A 27,134-nucleotide genomic window follows, 5' to 3' on the forward strand; every position below is an offset into this window, starting at 1 on the left:
GGGAGATTCTACACGAAATACTGAAGCTTTGTGTTTTATTCAACTCTAAAGCTCAAACTTCTGCATTGTTACTGCTTTTGTTCTGTTGATTAAGTGCAGGTCGTCACAGGGAGATTGAACTCTAAATTTATCTTTAAAAACAAGACCACATGATTTCTCAAACTCTTTAAAACTAGTGATTTCAGCGAGTCTAAATATAGACTCACTGTTTTTTTTAAAGATGGAAAACTACTGTGACCCAAATGATGGTTTAAATCACGACGAGAGCGTCTCATTTACAGCCTTATCTGTAACCTAACATCATTTTTGAATTAGTAAATGAATTTGAATGAATTTCTAAGATATTTTTGATAAAATACAAAACTTGATTAACAAACCTGCAGTTTTTGTTTCCATACTTGTTTTACACTTGGTTGTTTTCTTGTTTCAGCAGTCACAGTACGTCATAATTCTGAAACAGTTTTTACACTTCTGGATCTTTAAACACTGAGTCCTTTTTTTTTTCAAAAAAAAAAGTCTAAATTTTGTATTCTATTGTTTTTCTGTTGCAGTTTCACTGGAAGTGCAGATTACACCAAGTTATGGTGAGATTAGCATCGGAGAGTCCAAGTTCTTCATGTGTGAAGGTAAGTATTATGAAAATGTCCTGATGGTTGTTTTCTGAATATGAAATATAAAGAATTTCAGAATGTGGATTATATGACCTCAAAAGATCAATAAAAATACTTACTCCATGTAATTCCGGGACTAGCAAAGAAAAAAAGGATTTCTTTATCGTCGAAAGACTGCCGGTCACTGATTGGCCAGAGAGCGTCATCACTGAAGAGTCATGAGGACGACATCCGACACAAGAATCAAAGCCAACAATGTCCAACTGTAGATCAGTTAAATAGACTTAAAAATCCTACTTAGAGTTCCAAATTCCACTTAAAATTCCAAAATCTACTTATATTTCCAAATTCTACTCAACGTTCCACAATCTACTTAAAGTTCCAAAATCTATTTATATTTCCAAAACCTACTTATAGTTCCAAAATCTACTTATAAAAGGGTTGAGTAGAGCTACAGCTGTGTCATGCAAAAGTGCCTTAAATCTCCCCTTAACTCCATTTCTCACAGGAACGTAAGAAATTGAATTTGACTGAAATTTAGTTTCCACGGGCAACAAAACTCGATGTTTATATTCTCCAAAAATAAAACATTAACTTAATATATCCACCTTTTATAATACCAGTCAGTCTGAGGTGTAAGTGCGCCTGACTTTTTAAAGGTAATGTGAGACGGTTGCACCATAAAGAAACAATGCATGATTAATTACAAAGACTAAGTGCAAACCTTTTGAACCGTGTGCCTGGCACAGCAGCTTTAACACAGGCGTGTCCTGAAAGCATCTGCTGCTGCTGCGAGCACTTATACACAACCACGTGCTTCCATCGTTAAAAAATAGCTCAATAGTCTCATAGATAACTGGCACTCAAAAGGCAAGGCAGAGTTATTTATAGAGCACGTTTCAAAGGCAGAGGAGGTTCAAACAGAAACACACACATGCTCCACACGGTTAGAAACAAAGGCACAACAATGACGTTCATAGCGGTCGAAGCCAAAGATTTAATAGAAATGCAGGAATTATAATGTCATAAAAACTTAGAAATATGGAATTAGATGTGTGCTTTTTAAGAAGCAAACAACACAAGAGGGAACCACAGAAATACACCAAAAAATATAGATTCAATTTTTCAAAAATATTGTATTTTATTTGTTTGAAAATACACCTCTCTTTTGCAATGATCAGAGTTTTGTTTGCTGCGACTCTTTTGCTCCGACTCTTTTATTCTGACTCTTTTGCTCCGACTCTTTTATTCTGACTCTTTTGCTCCGACTCTTTTATTCTGACTCTTTTGCTGCAACTCTTTTGCTCCGACTCTTTTATTCAGACTCTTTTGCTCCAACTCTTTTATTCCGACTCTTTTGCACTCCCTCCCTCCCTCCCCAGAAGTCGTGCTCACCAGGCTTAGAGTCACTGTCTGTCTGGAACTCGTTCCCCAAGTTTTCGTCATCGACATCCGACAAAATAATTGTATAAGTATCTAACGTTTGAAATCTGACAAACGTTAGATACTTACAATCAAGATGGACAGCGACTCCAAGCCTGTGACTACTCCCTGGTCCAACTTACTTTCTTGTAGACGGTTTTATTTGATTCAGGGATGGTTGTTCATCATCATCCTAATACTTTTTTAAAATGGCATATTTTGCTGGATTTTTATACTCATTCTGACCATTTTGAATCTTGAACCCTGAAAATAACTCCATATTACAAAAAACTAACACTAAAAACTAAATCCACCCTAGCAACTAATTAAAACGAACTCATTTTAAAGCAAAAAGTCCAAAACTATAATTATAACCTTGGTGTGGAGTTGGCGTTTCACTTGAAGTTCCAATTATGTGCAGTAAATGTGGCTTTATCTTGTTTAATTGTGAGTTTGAGGGTTTTTTATTATCGGTCGGCTGCTTCTTAAAGATCTAAGTTATCCTACTGGGCTTATCTACTTCAGAGATTTCTCCTGGCCTAAGATTATTTCATGAGCAGCAGACGAGCTAACGAACAGCACTTTGACTTCATATTCAGATGAAGGACAAACGATAAACCCTCATGTAAAATATACATCACAAAAAGGTGTAAATATCAACCAATTAAGGCTGCGGCTCACAATTATCTTGCAAACAAACCTGAGATCCAGACACTTGTTGTCACTAAACACACAGCTAGAATATCATAAGAATATGTTCACGGAGTTTGTAAACAACTCATTCTCCCACACCAAAGTCCATACGGAAAACCAGTGATTTTAGCTCGCGGGGACGCAGGAGCTGCTGGTTTACTGCTGCCTTGTGTGGTCAGTTTGTGTCACGAAAGTAAACATTTTCAAACACAGAAGTCACAAAATAAGACATTTGAACTTAGTGGTGAAGGCAGCAGTGGATCAACAACTCCTGTGCACTGTGATGTTAAAATCACTGATTTTCTCTATGGGGTTTGGTGTGGGAGAGTGAGTGGTTAACAAACTTCAGTTTCCTGTCAGAAAAGTCTGTCTAACAGTGAAATAAAGTCGTGAACATGTTTTTATGGTCCCATGGCGTGTGTGTGTGTGTGTGTGTGTTTGACCTTCCTGTCTTATTTACTGCTCTCCACCCTCTGCTCTCAGTCGTAGGTGTCGCCAAGCACATAGAGTGGTTCGGGCCGAGCGGCGACAGGATAGAACCGAGCGGAGCCGACATCACCGTCACCCGCAACGATGAGTCATCATCCACGCTCACGCTGTACAAAGCCCGGACCGAGAACGCCGGCACATACAAATGTGTCGCCACCAACGGAGACCAGCAAGCCGAGTCGACCGTTAAAGTGAAAATCTTTCGTAAGTTTTTCTCTCCTCCTCCTCCTCTTCCACTTCATACTTCATAACCTCAACGGAAATTATTGAGAGTTACATGCACACACAGCGACGGAGAGAAAAAAAATCTTGTTTATTGAACTCGTATCCTATTTTATTGACTGCTCAAGGGCAACACATTACTCTTTTTCTTTTCAAGTGAGGATGGATTTTTCATCAGTTCAATAAACGGTCGGAAGACCATTAGAGGGGTGCTTAATGATCCTGTCTGTTGTGCACTTCTTGTGAGTAATGGCTTTTATTTTCCATGAATGCCAAACATCACAAAATGTCCATCAGGAAGAAGAAGAAGAAAAAAAATCCCCCCTGATTTTATTCTCCAAACAGAACTTTTGTGTTATTTCAGCATTTATACAAGAATGTTATTAGAACTGGTCCCGAGTGTGTGGAAAGTAATACGTATTAAAACACACACAGAGAGAAAGAGACGGAGGTTTTTACCTTTTTTGAGTAAATGCTTGGTTGTTTGGTCCATACAATGAAAAAATGATGTGCTCCAATGTCTTGTTTTTGTCAACAAACCAAAACGATTCAGTTTTAATGATTTCTTTGTTATATGGAGCAAAGAAACCAGAAAATATTCACATTTAAGAAGCTGAAAAAATCTGAGAAACTTGCTTTGATTATTATTATTTATTCAAAGTAGTTGGTGATTAATTTAGTAATCAATTCATCTTTGCTGCCCTTTACAATATATCAACAATATGTTCATGTCTTTATTTCACTGTTAGACAGACTTTTCCAGATGGAGACTGAAGTTTGTAAACCACTCACTCTCCCACACCAAACTCCAAAATCAATGATTTTAACATCACAGCGCACAGGAGTTGTTGATCCACTGTTGCCTCTGTCAATGAGTTTAAATGTCTTATTTTAGTGAATTAGGCATTTGAAATTATTTCTTCAGCTTTACTTCAGTGACACAAACTGACCACACGAGGCAGCAGTAGACCAGCAGCTCCTATGCCCCCGCGAGCTACAATCACTGATTTTCTCTATGGAGTTTGATGTGGGAGAGTGAATGTTTTACAAACTTCAGTTTCCTACCAGAAAAGTTGGATTTTAACCTCTTAACAACAATCTCACTTTATAAAATCGACCCCTGCTCAAGTCTACATTATCATTAGAGTATGTTCACGTCTTTTTGTCGCTCTTAGCCAGACTTTTCTGACAAACTGAAGTTTGTAAACCGTAAACTCTCCCTACACCAAACCCCATAGAGAAAATCAGTGATTTTAGCTTGTGGAGACACAGGAGCTGCTGGTCTACTGCTGCCTCATGTGGTCAGTTTCTGTTACTTAAGTTAATCTGAACAAAGGTTTTCAAACACCGAAGTGACAAAATAAGACATATAAACTTACTGATGGAGGCAGCAGTGGATCAACAACTCCTGTGTGATGTCATGTTGAAATCGCAAATTTTCTCTATAGGGTTTGGTGTGGGAGACAAATTTCACAAAAGGCAGAAAAATATTTGAAACATTTCATTTGTATTGTACAGGGTTGCAAAGATAAATCTATTATTAATCAATTACTAAATTAATCACATCACTTTAAATAATTCTCTGATTTTTTTAGCTTCTTAAATGTGAATATTTTCTGGTTTCTTTGCCCCATAAAACAAAGAAATCATTAAAACTGAATATTTTGTTTTGTGGACAAAAAAAGACATTTGAGAATATTTTTGGACATTTTATGGTCCAAACGAGTTGATACAGTTTGAATGGGTAAAACAAAAAAGTGTTTTTCTTGTTTTATAACAGAGAAAATCACCTTCACAAATGTACCTTCACCGCAAGAGTTCACCGAAGGAGACAACGCCAACATCGTGTGTGACGTGGTCAGTTCACCTCCTCCCACGGTCATCTGGAAATATAAACGAGCAAAGATACAGCTGGACAAAGACGGTGAGATTTTCTCTTTCATTTCCTGTCGTCAGTTTGGTTTAGCAAAAACAACCACATATACAGAATAATAACCAGTGTTGGATTCCTTCTCCCACTCTCGTTGCTGTTTTTGCCGTTTTTATTCTCCAGAGTTGATTCTGGGCTGGTGTAAGGAAAATTAATTTGGTTTAGAATTTAAAAATATACAATTGAGTCACTGTTTTTCACCCCTGATGCTGGGGAAAAAATAATAAAATAAATGACATGTAAGGTATTGTTAGTGTTCCTCACTGGAAAATGAAAAACACCAGGACATTTATGGATTGTAATAACATTTTTATTTACAACATGATTACATTTATTCTGTCTGTTTCACACTGAGTGGATTCTTGTGGGCTTCTCGTCATATTTCTTTATTTTTCTGTGGCTGATGAAAGAAGAGTCAGACATTTTCATAAACAGTATGAAAGTTATCTTAAAAAACTATCTGCTAATCATTATTACCCTCAGGTGAGGATTTATAAAAATTTACTTATTTATTTATTCATTTATTTATTTTCTGGCTGTCTGAACATCACCTAAGTAAACCACCAGTGTGGGGTTGCACCAATTTGGCGCAAGTCTCTAAAAACTTTATATTAAATTTAGTAATTACCAAACATTACTGTTACATTGGCTTGGAGTGAATTGATACAGTAGTAGTAGGTTACTGACGATGAGTTGTTGTTCATCACTTAATGCGACTAATAATAATCACTTGCGTATTGCAGCGTAATAACCACTTGCGCTTCTTTGCTTGCATCTAGTATTTTACAAAAAAAGTTACTACAAGCTAACATAGTTTACTAAAAATTGGTAAACCACTAGCTATCATAGTTTACAAAAAATTGTCAACCACTAGCTAGTGTAGTTTACTAAAACATTGGTAAACTACCAGCTAGTGTAGTTTACTAAAAATGGTCAAATACTAGCTAGTGTAGTTTACTAAAATGGTCAAATACTAGCTAGTGTAGTTTACTAAAAATGATCAAATACTAGCTAGTGTAGTTTACTAAAAATGGTCAAATACTAGCTTGTGTAGTTTACTAAAAATGGTCAAATACTAGCTAGTGTAGTTTACTCAAAAAAATGGTGACATACTAGCTAGTGTAGTTTACTAAAAATTGGTAAACTACTAGCTAGTGTAGTTCATTAAAAATTACTAGCAAGCTTGTAGTTTATTAATTTTGTAAAATTCAGTGTTTGCTACATATGCATGTAGCAGTGGCGGGTCGCTGAAATATGACCGCCACTGCTGAAGAAGAGGTGGAGAGTGGGCTCAGTCTTGTCTCTTTAGAAACTAACGTTATATTATTTTGTGCTGTGGACGCTTCGTATCCAGGTCAATCACACACCTGTTTGAAACGATTTTATTTATGAAAATAAATCACTAACCTTCGCTACATACTGGACATATCATCTAGATATACGTTGATGCAGGTGATGGGGCGCGCTAAACTCCGTTAGCGCCAGGTTTGGAGAAAGTGCAACGAGAAACGAGAGAGCTTACTTGATAATGTCAGCACAACAATTTTAACAAGCACCGGGTAGATGAAGCAAGCAACACTGATCACGGATTCAGGATTATCATTCGCCGAAGGGAAAACAGTCCTGCAACTTCATGTGACTGTCGCACAGTACCGTTCCAGCAAACGCAATGATTTGATAGAAATAGCCAGGAAAAACATCTATGCCTATAGGCCTAAAGGCTATATTTATATATGTAGGCTCATCTGTGAAATAAACAACATTTGGAAGATCCATGTTGATACAAAGATTGTAGGATTTCCACATGCAGCGTTTTCTTTTTCCCGGGGTGGACCTTATACTGCGTTCAAAGACAAAATCAGAGGTCGGAATTTCTCAGTTGAAATTTCCAGATGCATGTCATTCCCATTGTTGTGTGGCGTCAGATAACTGATTCTCCGTGAAGTCGGGGTAGATGGATTTGTGCCGAGTTCACAAGTAAGGACTCCGACTTCTAGTAGGTTGGAAAATTCCTACTGTGACCTACGACAGCTGTCTCAAGTTACTGTATATGGTTGTTCATATATCTTTTGAAAAATTATTGCCAATGATTGTTTAAAAGATTATACGTTATTGGTTCAATAAAAGCGTATTTTCCTAAAGCTTGAGACACCTCTTATGTAAGCTAGACACACATTTCGATGCTCATTACTGTGCACAAATGTACTGTTTTGGACTTAGGCCTAAAGAGCCTTTCTGGTGCTGGCAGACACACAGGAACCTCCTGGCAGGCAGGGTACACTTTGCACTTTGCTTTTGCACGCGGGGAATACGCACCTCCACTGCCACAACTCCATCCAAGGGGAAACACTGAAATTAGTAAACTAGTGACCCTTGACCCCTGGTGGCGCTACAACATCTGTTTACCGTTAGCAGTGAAGCGATGGACTCATAAATTCCTCCGTCTTCTTCCCGCCAGTTCGCTTTAAGATCCTGAGCAACAACCACCTTCAGATCCGTGGAATAAAGAAGACGGACGAGGGCTCGTACACCTGCGAGGGTCGCCTCATGCCCCGCGGCGAGATCGACCTGCGGATCATCAAGGTTGTCGTGAACGGTGAGCAGCTCCTCCCCCTCTCTCTCTCTTCCTGTTTTTGTGTACGTGTGTGTGTGTGTGACGTGTCCCAAAATGTTCAAACAAAAGCCGTGGCGGCGACCAGGCTCTTGACATCTACGTGGAAACGGTTGCCCGGAGCAACCATGCATCAAAGATGTTCGCCTGCTAATGACGCCTTGTTTCCTGCAACTTCTGAGCTCCTTGCCTAAAAATAAGTGTTTCTGAATTTGTCACTGCCTGTTTCTGCTTCCCCTTCTGCTGCTCTGTGTTTGTGTGTTTAAATATGACTGCAGATAAATATGTTCTGTATCTGCTGCTTTTCTTTATCTCCATGTCTCAGTGCTCCCCACCATCAGGGTGTGGCAGTCAGAGGTAAATGCCACAGCGGACGTTGGGCAGCCGGCCATGCTGACTTGTGCAGTCGATGGTTATCCTGAACCCATGGTGACGTGGACGAGGTAACTCTCGGCACTTATCACGAGCTACCACATTTTTCCTGGCTTTTAAAATAAATAAAGAAAATTGTGTTAATCTGTATTAGGCCCAGGACACACTGTGACTGCGGTACCTGAGTGTAATTTGATTCTGGCTTCCAGGTCAGAACAGCCACACAGCTGTTCCTCACAGCTCTGACACTTTCAATAACCTGGTTTCTTTTGCAGAATTTCAACAGAATATGTTAAAAAAGAAAAAAGTGCATTAATGTGTTTTTCTTTCTGCTGCTGTTGAGTGAATATTTGAGTTGGAGTTTGGAAAAAAAAACCTCTTACATGACTGGAATTCTCTTATGATTCACTGCGGCAAGCAAGAAAAGATTCAACACCTAACGCATATAAATCTTACAAAAGTATCACACAATTCAATGTATCAGCTCTCAGGTAATCTCATTATCGTGTTTACACTTTGTAATCATTTTTTATTTATAAAAGTTGGTAAAAAATTGTGTTTTGCAGCTAGTATGAAAAAGGATGATATTCTCACATGTCTTGTTTTGTCCCAAAAGTGAAATTATTCAGCTTAAAAATCACAACATTTGCTTTAATTATCATAAAGAAACACTCAAACTGGTTTTATGATAATCAAAGTAGTTGACATTCCCTGCGCTGCACACAGGAAGTGATTTTATGTCTAGAGAGACAGAATCACCAGCAACATTGTGATAGTAAAGTGAGACGAAAGCAAACAGGTCAGAGTTTGACTGCAAACAAATTGTCGTTTCTGTTCACAAAGACCAAACAGAGGCAGAAGATTATTATTATCATTATTATTATTATTATTATTATTAATAATAATAATAATAATAATAATAATAATAATAATAATTCTGCTATAACACAAATAATTAGTGTTATTAAGAGAGTTTTTGAGCATAGTTTTGTTGTATGTATTTTTTTGAATCACTCTTTGTAATAAATATGATGATTATCAATGCAACGTCATCACAGATGTTTTATCATGATACAGTGTGATGATATCTAACATTATATCACGTCTCATGTCACCACATATTCCTCTCAGTCAAAAATCTGTACAAACAGTTTTAATCATATAAAAACATGAGTTTATTTTTTGATTTACTGTCACTTATTATTATTGAATGTCAAAAGGCTTTGCAGAAAAAAAAAGAAAAAACCATTAGTGGGTTGCAGCAGACAGAGCTTTCTTTTCATTACTGCATCACTTGTCTTTTATGTTATCATTTTTCACAACCCTGATTAAATGTATTAAAAAAGTATGCCATTATGAATGTGGTGGTATGATTTTCTGACACACTGGTGTTTCTTCCACAGGAGTCTGGCAGTTCACCTGCCGGAGAGAGTACAGCTTTGAAGACGGCAAAAATTCTCATGGATGTGACCAACTTTGAAGGAGACTACACCTGCATGGCTTTTATGAGAGAAAGTAGAGACAGTCACCAGAAGTGAGAGAAGTGTTTTCAATCACCACACAGTCACGACTGTTCTAAGACAACAAGGGAAGCTCAGTATGGATCCAGTGTTGTAGAGCTAGTACTTATTATATTTTATTATATTATTTATTAATAATAATAATAATAATAATAATAATAATAAATCTTTCTCTTCCAGTAAATATTTTATTGACGAGCATAGTTTAATCAATATAAAATGGTTGAAAATTCATGGATAACAACAATAAAGCTGGGCTTCTGCATGATGATTGGAGGAACTGTGTTAAAGGCGGAGCCTGACAAACAGCTGCTTGTTGTGTGTTATTTACTCACTGTTATAGAACATTTTCATGAGTTAATAAAAACTGCTTTAGTGGTAGTTTAGTAGTTGTTTTAGTATTAGTTTAGTAGTTTTAGTACTAGGTTAGTAGTTTTGGTGGTAGTTTTTGTAGTAGTTTTGTGATATTGGTAGTTGTTTTAGTAGTAGTTTAGTAGTTTTGGTAGTTGTTTTAGTTGTAGTTTTGTAGTTTTAATAGTAGTTTAGTAGTTTTAGTCGCAGTTTAGTAGTTTTGGTAGTTGTTTTAGTAGTAGTTGTTTTTATAGTAGTTTTGTGAGTAGTTTAGTAGTTTTAGTAGTAGTTGTTTCAGAAGTTGTTAATACTGGTAGTTTAGTAGTTTTGGTAGTAGTTTCTGGGAGTGGAGCAGTGGGCGGGGTGTGGATGCTGGGCAATCTGCATGATGATTGGAGGAAGGGCCTGAAGGCGGAGCCAGTTTTTGATTGACAGCGTTGCAGAAACAAACAAGCAGAGTCTTTTCTGCCTCAGTCCTGTGTGGATTTTGGGATGAAGTCTGAAGACAAACCGCTGCTCAATGTCTGTTATTTATTCTGTGATATAGAACATTTTTAATTTCTACATATACACTGTCTATAAAAACACTATTATAGCATTTCACTTTTACACAATTATCACGTTTCCTTGTTCTAGTTTTTCATTTTATTTTAGAATTTATGGATCAATAACTGGACCTGAAATAAGCTTCCAGTGTTTCATAGACCAGCTGATACACACATATATATATCTACATGTATACATACGTGACGTGAAGTGTTAATATTAATATTAAAGTAAGGCGTGTTGTCGTGTGTGTGGGAGAGAGTATGTAGGTGGGGGAAAAACAATAGTATGTTTATTTTGGTGGGTTTTTTATGGCGATACAAGATGAGGTGTTGTTTCAGTGTGGGTTGTGAATGTTTTATGTAAGGATGGTGTTATAGAATGTAGAGAGTGAAGTCTTTGAATTCTTTGTGAGGGTCTGAGCACAAAAACAGTTTCTGTCCGTCTATGTAGAGATAGACGGACGGACAGATGGCGTTCTTTCTATCTCAGTGCTTTTCCATTATACAGTTCTAGCACGACTCGGCTCTACTTGTTTTCTTTTTTCTTCTCCATCAGTGATAGTACCTTGTGTTTTTTTTCAGTTCCTGCTCGAACGAGGTGTGAACAAGTCTTTTTAATCCACTGATTCTAATGATTCAGTTACACCCAAAACAACTGCTTTAGAAGTCACAATTTGTGTCGTGTAGAAAACCATGTCACGGCAGTTTCAAGCAGCCGTGCAACAAAGACTCCGCCAACATTGAGGAGGAGAGTTGAGTAGAACCAGAACTGTATAATGGATAAGTACTTTATCATCTGTCTGTCTGTCTGCACAGTTTCAGTGAAGCAAATAGGTTGTAAAATGTCTCGTCGTGGGGGGTGAATCGTGTAAAATGATTGATTGATCGACGTCTACTTCAGAGAGAGTTCTTCAGTCAGTTTTGCTGGGTTCATGTCACAGTGTGCTGCTGTGCTCTCAGGCTCACTCCACTTTACCCTGCACTTAGCTTCAAAAATGTAAAAAGAAAAAGAATGGCTCCTTTTTTAAAATTCAGTAAAATAAATTATTACATGGATTTTGCTGCCGGGAAGTGAAAGAAGCTTAAACACAGTTTTTACTGCCAGAAAAATCCTCCACTGATCCTCATCCTCCCTCTGAACTTATCGCAACATCCACAGTGACTCTTATTCTTATTGTGTGTCTGTGTGTGTGTGTGTCACAGTCAAACCCAGGATCACATACATGGTGAACCTGAGCATCTCAGAGACGGACGAGCAGGTGACTCTGACATGCGAGGCTTCGGGTGATCCCACGCCCACCATCAACTGGAGCAACGGCGACGACGTCTACACTGAAGAAGAGCAGGTAAGACGATGACAATCAAAAATGATAATAAAGACACAGTGTGTGTGACAGCAGTCGCTAAATTACCACTAATTCCTGTGTGTCCGTCTCAGGCCCGCTGCCATCCTGCCCGTCATTTTTTCTCATTTCGGAGTTAATGAACCGCGCGCGGTGTAAAGCAGGCCGATATTGTCCGTGTCCCAGTTGCATACTTGGATTCTAACGGCCTGATAAGAGCTTCACAAAGAGAGGGAAATGGAAGACGGTGTTTGTGAATCGTCTCTGGTGACAGCACAGAAAATAACATGTGAAAAATACACATTAGAGCTGGGCGATGAGGCTTATAAATCATTTCTCGTTTATTTTTTGTGATCAATACTGGACTGTGCTCCTGTCACAACGGCGACAATTCATAATCTACTCTCAAATAAAAAGGAAGTATCTGCTCTTAAAATAATACAGTGGTTTCTGCCGTTTATGGTCTGTATTATGGCTGTTACCCTTTAAGTTTAGACGGGAAAGTTTGTGTATTACTTTTTACAGATGCAAGGGAAAAAATAAGTTATTATTTATTAAAATTAGTTTACAGAAATCATGAGAAATTATTGTAAAGTGAAAAGCAACACTTCAGATATGGAGGTAAAATCTGATTGGTTAATTGCTTTATTAAAGAATTGGCAGGAATTAATGGACTTTAATTTAAAGGGCAGTTAAAGGCACACTTTAAAATTTAAAGATTGTGACAATACTTAAATGTTCCCTTAAAGAGTTTAGGTAAACCCCGTCTTCTGAAGGTAAGCCCCAAATTCCTGAAAAATTGCCTGGAAAATGCCAGGTAGTGGGCTGAGACCTGATTGGTTGAATTGGAGAGTAAAAAAACAATGGCAAAATTTGAATGCAGTAGTGGGTGTTTGACCAGAGAGGACAGTAGATGCACTGAATCACAACATGTATAATTTCAATAGTTTACACTGAACTGTGAAGATTTTAACCTGAATCAAAAAATAACATTAGCTTGATACACATGTACACTTTAGTTACTCTTATATTTTAAGGAAACACACTATCTGTGAATAATAGCCTTCAAAAGCAGTAAAAGACATCAGGTGTCATATGTTTTAATAATGATATAATATACATATGTTATTCAGCTCTAATACATATAAGACATTTTTTACAGTGCATTAGTGTGTGTCGTGGAACTGGGACACGGTGAATAACAATCACACAGGAGAGAGGAACACAAACCTGCATGACACAGCTGTGTCAAGGTGAGGAATTGGACACCTTCAACCCAAATTCAGGAGGTGTATTGATCACGTGCAGGTAGAAAAACTTTGTTATGAGAACGGTTTAAGTCGTGCTGTTAATTTCCTCTAAATTAGCAGCTCAGTCGCACTGGCCCCACTGGGTTTCCTGTAATTAGTTCAGTGATACTCAGCCAGTAAATGTGGAGCACACTCACGTCGGATGAGTTTTTCCTCTGAATATCAAGAAAATCAGCAGCAGGAACCCAATTATAATAATTCCAAATCAAGCACATTGTGGAAAAGCAATAACTAAGGCAATGTGTCTGTGTTCTTAATGTATTGGATTCTATGAGCACTTGAATGTGTTGAAGTGTTTTGTCACAAATTACCTGTTTATAATTGACCATTTTCATCAGGTTGGCGAGCTAACCTGCTGCCATCTTCTACATTTGTTTTTTTTTTTTTGCATTGGGTAAAGATGTGTTCTTGCCAAACGCAACACAATGTTTTCGTGCGATACGACGACGTACAAAGTCGTAATTTAGCATCAGATGACGTCAGTTTCACAACGCAAAAATGCACTTGCTGTCTCTTATCCACATGTAGTGGCATGGACACTGTAGTATACATGCCAGGCCTGGAGGTGGCGCCACAGAAATACAGCGAAACAGGGGAAGAAGACCTGGCATGTGCACGTAAAGTGTGTTGTGTTTGAACTCCAAACGCAATAAGAAAGTGACGTATCGTGACTAGCAGGTTTTTACGGGATGCGAAAACAAAATAAGAGCAGATTTTCGTAAACTCGTTCTCGCGGGTATGCATTTAAAATTTGCTAAATTTAAAATATTTGGACTTTTACGTTGCGATACTGTGAGTTAGCGAGTTAGCTTCTAATTTCGTAGAAGAAGAGTGGGCAATTTTAAAAAAATACATGTTTATTTTCACCATCTATTGATCCGTTCAATATTTTCCTGATCGAGTAGGACTTGAGTTATTCGCACGCATAACGTAAGTACACGGAAATGATCGCCAAACTCAAATGGTTGGGACTAAAGCGACACGAAAAAAGTCTTTGCGTTTGGTATGAACGGTACTGTAAGGACTTTTTCCCAAAACTTCCATTACATTCCTGATCCCCCCTGGATGTTCTCACAGTATAAGAATGCACGATATTAGACTTTTTCCGGATATTTCGGATAAGCTTGGTCCGATAACTGATTCCTATTCAAGTTTTTCTATGCACCCGACTACAGAGGTAATTTAGTATCTTCTGTAGTGAAATTAACATCATGTTTTTCATATTGACACAGCAGATGTCGATATAAGTGTTCTTCGTTGTGCCAAAAATTAGGGATGGGAATCGGTATCGGTCAGTATTGGTATCGGTCCGATACTGGTCAAAATCACTGAAATCCGATACAATCCAAAAATCCTAAATATATCGCATGCTTCACTATGCACAGACTATAAAATGTAAATAACAATCAGCAAAAGCATTTTAGCATTTGGCATGCATTTTAGTATAGTTCGTAAATGGTCTAAAATGACCGTATTGGACTAATATTGGTATTGGTATATACTCGAGTTTGTGATATCAGTATCAGACACAAAAGTGGTATCGTCCCATCCCTTCAAAAAATAAATTAAAGTAATAGCTGTAGAGGGCGCCAAGGAGGTAGCAGCTTCTTCAGCTACTGTTTCAGTCATTAGTCAAATGAGGTGATCTTGACGTGTTTGCCAATATCTGATAATTCATTTTAAATATCGATAGCGATATTGTGCCGACAGTATCGTGCATCCCTATCCTGACAACATCCACTACAGTGTTCCATGTGCCGACCATCACAAACAATCAATGCTTTGATTGGTATTCTCATGCATCTACTGCCCACATGGCCTGGGTTCTTCAAAGGTGGTGTGGTCGCTGCAGTGTCGACAGCATCTACTGTAGTTTATGGAGAGGATTTCTTTAAGCCACTCCATTACATGCACTACATTTCTCTTCCTACAGGCACCTCTAAACAGGATCTATCAGGTATGAAATCCTTGTGTGGCACAGAAATGTTACACAAAACAGCTATGCCTCCACATTTCACCAAACCTCCCACCGAGATGAAAATAATCCCGTTTTTATTGAAAACCTCCCACCCCCCACCCCCCCCCAAGGAATGATCTTATCATGGCTCATGAAATTGATTCGACTTATCGCATGCTCCCCAAAAATCTTGACACCTGATCTTGTGACAGGAAGTGTGTGCAGAGCTTTTATCTCATGAGATCAGAGGGAACTGAAAACACCATTTCTGTGTCGCTGCTGTCGCCCGATCATTTCAAACTCTCCATCACAGCATGAGGTCACTGGGATTTTTAGTGGTAATCTCCATAAAAATGTAGATTGTCTAACATCGTCACCTGGAAACTGAGGCTAGAAGTGATTCCACCTCCAAATCTACATTTTTGATTATCCAACACCAGACTTCCTGCAATTAAAAAAAGGGGAAAAAAATCAACCAAACAGAGTAATCCTGGCGGATTAACGGTCACGGATTCAAACAAGCTGCAGGTGCTCTTTTCTGTGCAAGTGGAACAGAAACAGAGCTGAGTGTTTGATATTCAAAATGAGGTTTTGAGTGGAGCCTCGCAAGCGCAAAAAAACACTCCACCACCATATGAAGCATGTCATGGCAGAACCCTTGTTGTTTTTTGTTTTTCCTTCATTACGACGCCCACACTGGCACACATGGCTGCCCACTAACCTTCCATACCTCAGTCCCTCTGAAAAAAAAGAAAACATCTAATCCGGCGTAGATGAGAGGCAGCTCGTTCCTCTGACGAGCTCACAGCTGCTCTTCTCCCAAAAAACCTGCAGCTTCTTTTGTTGTCACAGCTGTTACAATATAAATGAGGATGAACAAAGAGCCGCACATCCCACACTTTCATTGTTAAACGTCAGCAAAGACACGGCCTGGAACGTCAGGGATATGCATCTCTTACTTCGAGGACTAGTCGGTTTTTTATTACGTATTATGTAAATGTTTGCATTAGAGTCGATACTTATGAAATAATGTGACATTGGCTCCATTAAGGCATCATTAAAGGCCTTGAGACGTAAAAAAAAACCGTGCATTTTCCCATTTCCCAAATGTCTTCAGCCAAATCATTTGGTCTTGATGAGTAAAATCAAAATCAAACTTTACATCTCGTCAACATAACTCTTCTTTGCTCGCGAGCAACTTTTGTGAGACTCACTAACTGCTGTTTATAGTGCATTTAGATCACTACATTGGTCCGTGAACCAACAATTACCAGTTGATAACTTGTTCCACCAATGCAGGCAAACGTTAACTGTAAATGTCACGGACTAAAATCAACATTAAACATAACGTCTCGCTTCAAAACACACAAGCAACTCTAAGTACTGTTTATAGTGTAGTGGCCCCTGTACTGATGTTTTTGTTTGTTTTACTTTGTAAACAATTACCAATTCATCCATTTTTGCACCACTTCAGGCAAACGTTACTGTTAATGTCACGTGACTGATTCTGCAGGTGAAGGCTGAGCAGGAAAATACCAGTCAAATCTAAGTTAAACATGACGTCTCACGACATAACCCGTGAGTGACTCGATAAAGTAGTCCCTGTACTGATGTATTTGTACGTTTTACTTATCTACTTACTTATTTTACTAAGATATATGTATGTCACGGACTGATTCTGAGGGAGTTAAATAACAGATTTTTTATTTTTGTACGGGCAGCCACCGTCTGCATCACCCACCCATTCCCTTCACTGAGCTGTCACTGATGCACGGCGCCATGACAGGTCACCTGACGCCCGTCATGTGACGCACAGCTGTGCTGTGGTGGCGGAGTGTTTTTTTTTGCGCCGTAGTCTGCAGTGCGCTGCATTCTCTATGTGGCGTCTCTTTTTAAAGAGGTAAATGATTAGCAGCCTGAGTGAATCACTGTCGAGTGAGAAGATTGAGCTGGTGCTTTCCTTTTACACTTGTGATTATCTGCCGGGACAGTGATTTCATGGTGGGGTTCTAATGGATCCGCGGAGAATTCGGCTGCTAATTATTTAATTGTCTTGTTGGTTTCGTTCATTTTCATGTGCGTCTGTCTGTCTGTGATCATCCTAACAGCTATATTTCATCTTGAACTGGTGCGACAAGTCGGACGACATTCATTTGGGGCGGACACGATGACAAATCGACCGAAACATAAAAAAAATCTAAACCAATCACAGTGGTTAATTTAATTTGTTTGTTCACACTTTAAAGACGGGTGAAGGCAGCGTTTTATCATCACTGATGTGAAGGTTTAGAAAACCAGTGGCGCTCTGTAAAGGTGCCATTTTACATGTGTCATGATGACGAATGGTCAGAATAAATTAGCAGTTATTACTTCCTCCAAAGACATTTTATTATTTGTTTGTCTGTCTGTGAGTGGAATAACTAATAAATTATAGGAAGGATCTGATGAAACGTTGATCCATGTGGGTTTTCCTATGGCTGATACCGATTTTTTTTAGAAAGAGACGATAATTGATGATGTTTATTTTGGCTAATATATTTTCTTTTTGTCCTCCATCTGAAAAAAAACAAACTGTTAAATGAGAACAAAAATAAAGTTGACTTTACTAACCACTACTAAAAATTAAAAGTGAGAACTAGTTCAACAAAGAAAACTTGGTAACTAGTCAGATGGTCCAAGTTTGAAATTAGCTGCTGAAGGTTTAACGTTTATCATACAATTCAAGGCGAAGTGTAACAGCCTTAAATCCGATATCACAACCCACCGATACCAATACCAGTCTGATAAAGTACTAAGTTTTAACATGATCATTTTGATGATGGAATTTTCACTGAGCCAAAACCAGCTAATTCCAACTATGTAACTACCATACCATTACAAGCCTTAATATTGATATTACAACCTTTTTATGTACATATTTAACTATTAAAAACTACTGTTACTACAACTAGCAAAAGCACAAGCACAAATCTGTTGACTCACCTGTTAGCTTAGCTTTTAGCGCCACTCGATTGATACAAGAGTTTAATCTCACGTGGCTAATTTTAAGACTAATAATTTGTAAAATCATCTTTAAATGTCTTTCAGGGAACAGCATCATGTCAGAACAGTTTCAAGTTATGGTTCCTTGTCAGTTTTTTTAGTGGGTTGCTCCGTTTGGCTGAGGTTTCCAGTCTTAGCAGTTAATGACACAGGACAACAACAATATACTGACTCATCAGTTCTAGTCAGGACGTCACCAAGTGAATAAAATGCTGACTGGGGTTGGTGCATTTATGTGTTTGTGTGTTTTATTACTCTTAGCTTGAAAAGAAAGGCTCTTCATTTACAGTGGCACAAATGCTAGCTAGATGTTGGTGTTCCTTGTCAGTTTTTTAGTGTTTAATGACAGGACAATGACAATATACTAACTTGTCAGTTTCAGTCGGGACGTCAAACAGTAAATAAAACTTCATCTACTAGCTAGATGTTAGCATTCCTTGTCAGTTCTTTTGTAGTCAGCTTTGTTTAGTCAAGGTTTCCGGGTTCCGCAGTAAATGACGCAGGTCAACAACGACATGCTGACTCATCAGTTTTAGGCGGGTGTCGCCCAGTGAATAAGACTCAGACTGAGTTTGGGACATTTTCATGTTTGTGTGTTTTATTCGTATTCCTGTTAGCTTGAAAAAAGGCACTTAATTACAATTACAGTGGCAGAAATACTAGCTAGATGCATTCCTTGTCAGTTTTTTAGCGGTTTACTCCCTTTATCAGAGGTTACCTGACGGCAGTTAATGAAACAGGAAAACAATGATATACTGACTCATCCCAGGCTTAGCTCTTGTTTGTACCCAAATGTTGAAATGCACTTACTGTAAGTCGCTTTGGATAAAAGCGTCTGCTAAATGACATGTAATGTAATGTGATATACATTTATTTATGTGTTTTATTCATAGTTGTGTTAGCTTGAAAAAAGGCTCTTCATTTACAGTGCCACAAATACTGGCTAGATGTTAGAGTTACCTGACAGTTTTTTTTAGTGTTGTGCCCCGTTAAGCAGGACAACAAGGATACACTGACCTCATCAGTTTCAGTGAGGGTGTCACCAATGAATAAAACTTGGGTTTGGTACATTTGTGTTTTTTATTCATATTTATGTAAGCACGGAAAAAAAGGTGGTACAAATGTGAGCTAGATGTTAGTGGCCCTTGTCAGTTTTTTATTGTTGTGCTCTGTTTAGCAGAGGTTTCCAGAATCAGCAGTTAATGACACAGGACAACGACAATATGCTGACTCATCAGTTTCAGTCAGGGCGTCGCCAAGTGAATAAAACTCGGCCTGGCTTTGCTACATTTCTGTGTTTTATTCGCGTTAGCATGTCTGGTGATTTTACGCTGACACTGCAGTTCATGTGTGGAAAATAAATAACGACGCTGTAGGAATGAAGCAATGAGTCTCACAGGAGCGTTTGTTCGTACGTAGGTGTGTTTCCGTCCGTTCACACCTGCTGCCGCTCCAATGTTCTTTTGTCATAAACAGACACCTGTCACTGAACTGTCAGCCTGTGTGTGTGTGTGTGTGAGGCTGCTGATGTTACACACCATTAGGTTGCCTGTTTTAATTGGGCTCCCACTCTTTCTCTGTCTCTCTCTCTCAGCACGGTGCTGATGTGCAGCCAACTGCAGCTTGTAATGACGTATGTTGCACAGTGTGTTTTACTGTGACAGTAAAGGACTCGCTCTGCTCCAGAGGACGTTATGAATTTATATTCCTACACTGAGCTTTGCATTTCAATTACTTACCCAAAAGACATGAGCAATAATGTCTCCACTTTTTATTTTACTGAGGGGAGTCTGAACACCCTGTAGTGTGGACGCCTTTATTTTGTTTCTTTATATTATCTTTTATTATGATTATCATGCAGATTATTAAATAGATTTTTTGGGAACTGCAAGGAAATATAACTTCCCATGCAGTAAAAAAAATATAATTGTCCTTTTAAATGTCCTAATAATCATTGTAAATGTTCACTTTTTTTCTTGGAACAATAACAAGAATATTAACCAATTACCAAGTTAATTGTCAACTTTTTTGGATAATTGGATCAAGTCTTTTTCATATAATTAGAACAAATCTTTTTCTAATTAAACTATTTTTATGACGTAAAAATAATTGGTATTTTGTATTTCCTGATTAACATGAAAAAAATGTAAAACACTTTATTTGAAACCATTCTCAGATTGGGACATAAAGGCTGCAACAACTATTCAGTTATTAATTAATCAGCAACTATCAGTTTGAGTGTTTTTTTTTTATAATTATAATAAGTTTTCTTAAATGTGAATATTCTCCGGTTTTCTAATTGGTTTGTAGACCAAGCAGTACATTTGAGAACATCATTATTTCAACATTTAATGAACAACACAACTAATTTATGAATGGAAATAATAATAAACAGATTATAGAAAATAAACATTAGTTGTAGACCTGATCTTAAATCGTAGCTTTTTTGGCTCACTTTTGGAAAGTGCTTATCATGAGTATTAATGATAGTGTAAATATTTGCAGAGCTGTGCAGTAATCCAGCATGAAAGAAGTTGAGAAACTCAAAATAAACTGAAGTTTTTCACAGTCATACTTCCAATAGTCCTGATGGTGGTGCTACAGTAACTTAATATAAACATTTATTTTATTTTATTTATTTATTTATATGTTTATTTTGGTCATGACATTTAGATCACTCATTACACATCAGTGTAGTTCACACAATACACATAACGGAAAGGGAAAGTGTGAGAAGCAAAAGCTTATCTAGTCCTGCCCCCATTAATTCCTTATTGGGGGTTGTAGTGCTTTAGCTTTAGGACTTATGCCAAATTTGTTGGCCCAACTATAAAGAAACTAAAGTCCTTGTGAGTGCAGGTAAAATTACAACACGTCAAGTCCAACACTCAAAAATGAATCAATTGTTAATTCATTTGTAATCGAAACTCTGATTCATATGGACATTATATCTATATTGTGGCCACAAATGAGTATTTCCTGGCCACGATATAGATGACTCATAGATGATATAGATACAATATCCATCCATCCATTTTTTACGGCTTTATCCTCCACATAAGGGTCGCGAGGGACTTAAGAGCCAGGTTATTTTACAGATAGCAACTTAACCCTGCCTCCTCTGACTAAATGCATGTGCGCACATAAAGCCAGACTTTTGAGAATATCTTTGTTCTCATTCCCAACCTAAAATACTAAAAAACTCAATCACACTAAAATCTCTGTCCATCCTGAAGCTCCAGCCTTCTGCGCTCGCTTTACTTGTGCAGCTCTCCAGGTAATTCATGAGAATATTTTTAATATTATTAATTTCATGCGCACATTATACCTATTTCATGGCCACGAAGCAGAGTTTCTTTTCCCTATGTCATGTCTGGGACTCTGTACTAAATAACGTCATCGTTTGTGGAAAACAAAAAGACAAAAATTCTCCAATACTGACTAAAAGTTCAAAATTGTGACTCAAAAACTGAATTTTGTGATCATTTTAAACTATTGCAGTTTTCTTTAGACAGTTTAGTTTTCCACTCGGTGTAAATGGGTGTCAACATTTGTATGCTGTTGTGAAATCTGCTTGTTCTTAAAGGTTTGTCTTGAAAACGGACTTTTGTGGCAGCTGAGGTGATATTCTGCCCCCTGGTGGTTGGCTCAGTCAGGCGTAGTGATTTGCTCTTGTCTGAAGTTGTGAGTTCTAATCAGTAAATAGTTTGCACGTCACCGCAACTTTATCTTGAATCATAATCAGCGGCAGTTTGTCAGCGACACAAGTTTGTTAGCATTTGAAGTTTTGATTATGAGAGGATAATAATCCACACACTCAACAGTTTACCCTTCAATTATTCCCACAGATTGCTATCTTGACATTTCCTCGCTGCTGTTGCACCTGATGAAATAGCTGTTTATCTTTTTCTTTTTTTTGTTGTCATTGCTTGTTCGTTTCAATGCCTCCTTCGATATGTGGGCGAAGCCATCACACCTCATCATCCTCATCATCGTCATAACCGCCATCATCGTCACACTTTAACGTTCTTCCTCTGATCCGTAGAGAGCATGCTTCTTTTCAGAGAGCCGTCTCTTTTTCTGTCATGTGGTGCAGTCGGGGGCGTCGCTGTCGTTTATTTCACCTTGACATCGCATGTCGTCGAGTGCAGCACAAACTTTGTGTTGTTTGTTGTTCAGGTGTCTGTGATGTCATATAAATGTGTGTTTTGTTGGAAAATGGGAGATTATTGTTGTGAAAAGTGTCTTGCAAACAATATTCACAGCAGGAAACAACGAAATTTGACTCAACTGATGCCAAACTTGCTACAGTCTATGCAGAATTTTGCCTTCAATGCATGAACATATTTGACTGGAAACAAATTCTTGCCAAGAAAACCTCAATATTAATGAAACTAAATTGGAAATTTAACAATTGTGCCTCAAAATCTGAATGTTTGAACACTATGGAATTAGATTTGTGTCAATATTTTCAAATTTTTTAAGAACCAAATAAAATATCTGTTTAATCATTGAAAAATATTGTATTTTATTGTTTGAAAATACACTTGTTCTTTGAGACGTGCTTTTTTGTTTGTCCAAGTTTTCACCGTCAACATCCGACGAAATAATTGTAAATGTCCCATGTTTGTCAGATTATAAATGTTAGATACAGTGACTCCAAGCCCGTGATGACTCCCGGTCCATTGAGCTGTCACTCCAAAACTCAGTAGCCAATCAGCAGGCAGCTTCATAAGCCCCGCACACAGCAAGTGAGGGAGCGCAAAGAACAAATGAGGGAGTGCATAGATCAAGTGAGGGAGTGCAAAGAACAAATCAGGGAGCGCAAAAAACAAGTGAGAGAGCACAAAGAACAAGTGAGGGATTGCAAAGAATGAGTGAGAGCGCAAAGAACAAGTGAAAGAACAAGTGAGGGAGCACAAAAAACAAGTGAGAGAGCGCAAAAAACAAGTGAGGGGGAACAAGTGCAAAGAATGAGTGAGAGAGTGCAAATAACAAGTGAGGGAGTGCAAAGAATGAGTGAGAGCACAAAAACAAGTGAGGGAGCTCAAAAACAAGTGAGGGAGCACAGACCAAGGGAGTGCAAAGAATGAGTGAGAGACAAAGAACAAGTGAGGGAGCTCAAAAACAAGAGAGAGCACAAAGAACAAGTGAGGGAGTGCAAAGAGTGAAAACAAGTGAGGGAGTGCAAAGAACAAGTGAGGGAGTGCTGAGCACAAAAAAGTGAGAGAGCACAAAGAACAAGTGAGGGAATGCAAAGAACAAGTGAGGGAGTGCAAAGAATGAGTGAGAGCACAAAAAACAAGTGAGGGAGCGCAAAGAACAAATCAGGGAGCTCAAAGAACAAGTGTATTTTCTAACAATATAACACAATATTTTTGAATGATTGAATCGATATTTTATTTGCTTCTTCAGCTCATTCTTAGAGTTTTGTCACAAATATGTTGTGTATGTTGTGATAGAATTGTGTGTTTTGTCAGGAAATGGGAGATTATTATTGTGATGTTATCTGGCAATGTGGAAAAATGTAAAACTAATTAGAGATTAGAGCTGCAACAACTAATTGTTCAACAGTTTTACCAAACTGACACACAGAATTTATGTGAATCAAAACTAATTTGGCCTTCATTGCCTGAACATTTGTGACTGGAAACAAATTCTTGCCAAGAAAACTGCAATGTCCATGAAAATAAATTGAACATTTCAGAATTTTGCTTCAAAAAAGTGAACACTTAAACAGTATTTTGAACTTGAAACGTCTCTAAACTGCAGTTTTTTTTTTGCCCTTAAAACAGCACAACTGTTTTTCCAATTTTTTTATTATGTTGTTTTATATAATTGTTTGTTTTGACTATTATTATTATCATGCTGTGTTATCTGGTAATGTGGAAACATATTAAACACTTAATTTGAAATCCGATATTCGGAGCTGGAAATGAAAGCTGCAACCGCTCATCGATTTTTATTTCATCGTTAAACACTCATATACTATATTTTGAGTGTTTTCTGATTTTCTTTAGCTTCTTAAAGGTGAATATTTTCTTTATATAACAAAAGAAAATCATTAAAACTGAATCATTTGGGGTTTTTTGGACAGAACGCGATCATTATTTCCAGTTTCGGGAAACGACAGATCGACAATCTCCAACATTTTGTGGAGCAAAAAACAACAAATTGATGAATGGTTTCACTGCTGAAAGCAACAACAGAAGAAACCCCAACAGTTTTTATCCCAGATACACAAGTAAATTCTCTTTTATTTGGGCTTTATCTTCTTATTATCATCGCTGCGAGCCTGAGAAATAGTTTGCTGGTCGATAATTGCTGCACTTTCTCCAAACGGGGGGCCAAACACATCTGTGCCCCCGCGGTGTAATGGAGTCACCGCTCGCTGATAAACCAATAACCTTCTTATCTGTAAGCATTCCGTGATGTGATGCCCACACACTCAGGTTCTGAGGAGAGGAGTTATTTGAGTGCGAGCAACAGAAAATTAATGCCTTTCTTTTGATGAAAACTATCTTTGCAGCTGAAATAAGACTCAGACATTCAGCTCAGGTGTACAGAAAACTAAAGTGTGGACACTTGAAAAGCGCCGCAGCTGCACCTGGATGAGGATCTCTCTCTAAGAACTGCTCTGCCTTGTGTTTGTTGTTGTGTCTCTGTCCTCTGCAGGCGTCGTGGACTCGGCCCGAGCAGCACAAGGTATTCTTCAATGCATGACTCTTTTTCTTTTGTTCTCCTTTCCCACACACATCCATCTCTCATGGCAGGGAAGTCTGATTCAGACCTGGGTGGATGCAGATGAGAATTCATGATCAAACGAGGGTCAGGCAGAGAACAAAGCTGTGGTTCAGTGCAAAAATCTGTGCTGTTTGGTTTGTTTTCTTTCTGCATAAACTCAACATGCAGAGGCTTTACTATCCTCCCTCAGACGTTTAAGATGCAGACGTCTCCTCACTCAGCTGTGATTGTTTTCAGGACTGTGAGTCTGTGCAGTTCTCTGAAAGTCTAACTAAACACGCTCTTCTGAGGCTAATGAGGTGATATCTGCTGTATTTCACTGACTTTTTGACATTAATGTTAAATAAATGACATTTACCTATACAAGAAACTCATATGGAAAAACTAAATCCATCAAAATCACAAACCTGCTTAAAAACCGCACAGGAAATCAGAGACTGTGATGATTACGCGTTCCATTAAAGGGAAACTAAAGCTAATGAGGCTATGAGGCGGTATCTGCAGCAGACATTTAGCAGCAGCATAAGATACAATAAAAAGTAAGGTAATCCCGATAAAATGTAAAGAAGAGTTGATAACTGACTTTTCTTGAGTTCTTGATTTTTTTTAGCAACATATACATTTAATATCACAAATATACGACTTAAACTGTAAGAGGATGCCTAAATCATACAGGAAAACTTGGTAATATTTAAAATTGTATAATTCTTTGACAACAAAATCGATTAAAATCACAAACTTACTGAAAAACCATACAGAAATTCAGAGACCTTGATGGTTACGGGTTCCATTAAAGGGAAACTAAAGCTCCTCAGTAGCTGGTGTTTGACCAGAGGGGGCAGTACATACACCAAGTTTTATATGTGTAATTACAACCATACATACATTTATATATACATTTGATATCATAAATATACTGCGTAAGGGAATGCCTGATTAATACAGAAAAACGTCTAAAAACAAAGAAAATCAAATAGTGTGATGATTCCGCTTTCCCTTAAACCTTTTTTTAACAATATATACATTTAATATCATAAATTTATGACTTAAACTGTAAATCATACAGGAAAACTTTAAATTGTATAATCCGCACATTAAAGGGAAACTGAAGCCCTGCAGTAGCTGTTTTTTGACCAGAGGGGGCAGTGGAAACACGATGATTTTTATCAAATGTTTAATTACAATAATTTACACTAAACTGTGAATAAAGGAGGTTTAGTTACACTTTCAGATGCAATAACGCAGGTTATTAACAGACTTCTCTCCACACAGCTGTGATTGTTTTCATGAAAGGTTACATACTGCAGCTTTAACACAACCCTCATGCGCAAACTGCCAAGTTTCTGTTATAAAGACTGTATTTTCTGACTATATACAAATAAATATATATGTATGTAGAGAAAATGAGAACTGTCTTTGTGCAGCAAAGCAGATTATCTTTTTCTGGCACTTTCCCCTTGAAAGAAAGTGAGAATTGGCCAAATTCTGAGCTGCCCACATAAGCCTTTCCTCGTATTTTCCTCGCTGGCTTTTTTAAAAGTCTCGTCCTCACATATGTGAGAAAATTGGTGAGAAATAGCAGTGGAGTGAAGCACATTATAGGATAGAGAGAGAGAGGGTGCATTATATTATACTGGCTTTCAAATCAATGTGAAAAATCCAGCAAAAAAAAGACCAAACTGACTGATTTTACAGTCATGGAAAATGATAGGGAAGAAAAAAAGAAGGAAGCAATGTAAATGTCCCTGGTGACGGACTCACACTGAGAGGATGAAACTCTGAAAGTAAAGTATAGTAAAGTATAAAAGCAATAAAGAATACAATAAACAAAAAGATCAAAACACAGGAATAAAAGAAACAGATTAGATGAGTTTAAGTCAGTATTCCCAGAAAAAGGTCAGAATTCTGCATTTACTCTGAGACTTTAATCTAATAATTGTCACTTTAATCTCAGAATTCTGAGAAAAGA

General features: G+C 37.8%; 1 protein-coding gene across 1 annotated transcript in view; it reads left to right on the forward strand.

Annotated features, from left to right (window-relative positions):
* Positions 1–27,134, forward strand: part of LOC122773512 (neural cell adhesion molecule 1-like) — a 95,618-nt gene that overhangs the window by 52,558 nt on the left and 15,926 nt on the right. Inside the window, exons 2-11 of the mRNA XM_044032270.1 lie at positions 552–626; positions 3,210–3,419; positions 5,218–5,361; positions 7,826–7,963; positions 8,304–8,421; positions 9,754–9,781; positions 11,352–11,367; positions 11,973–12,115; positions 15,356–15,379; positions 25,097–25,126. Coding sequence (XP_043888205.1) covers positions 552–626; positions 3,210–3,419; positions 5,218–5,361; positions 7,826–7,963; positions 8,304–8,421; positions 9,754–9,781; positions 11,352–11,367; positions 11,973–12,115; positions 15,356–15,379; positions 25,097–25,126 — 926 coding nt within the window. The remainder of the gene's footprint in view (positions 1–551; positions 627–3,209; positions 3,420–5,217; positions 5,362–7,825; positions 7,964–8,303; positions 8,422–9,753; positions 9,782–11,351; positions 11,368–11,972; positions 12,116–15,355; positions 15,380–25,096; positions 25,127–27,134) is intronic.

Source organism: Solea senegalensis, linkage group LG8 (assembly GCF_019176455.1).
Source record: "Solea senegalensis isolate Sse05_10M linkage group LG8, IFAPA_SoseM_1, whole genome shotgun sequence".
NCBI classification, from domain to species: Eukaryota; Metazoa; Chordata; class Actinopteri; order Pleuronectiformes; family Soleidae; genus Solea; species Solea senegalensis.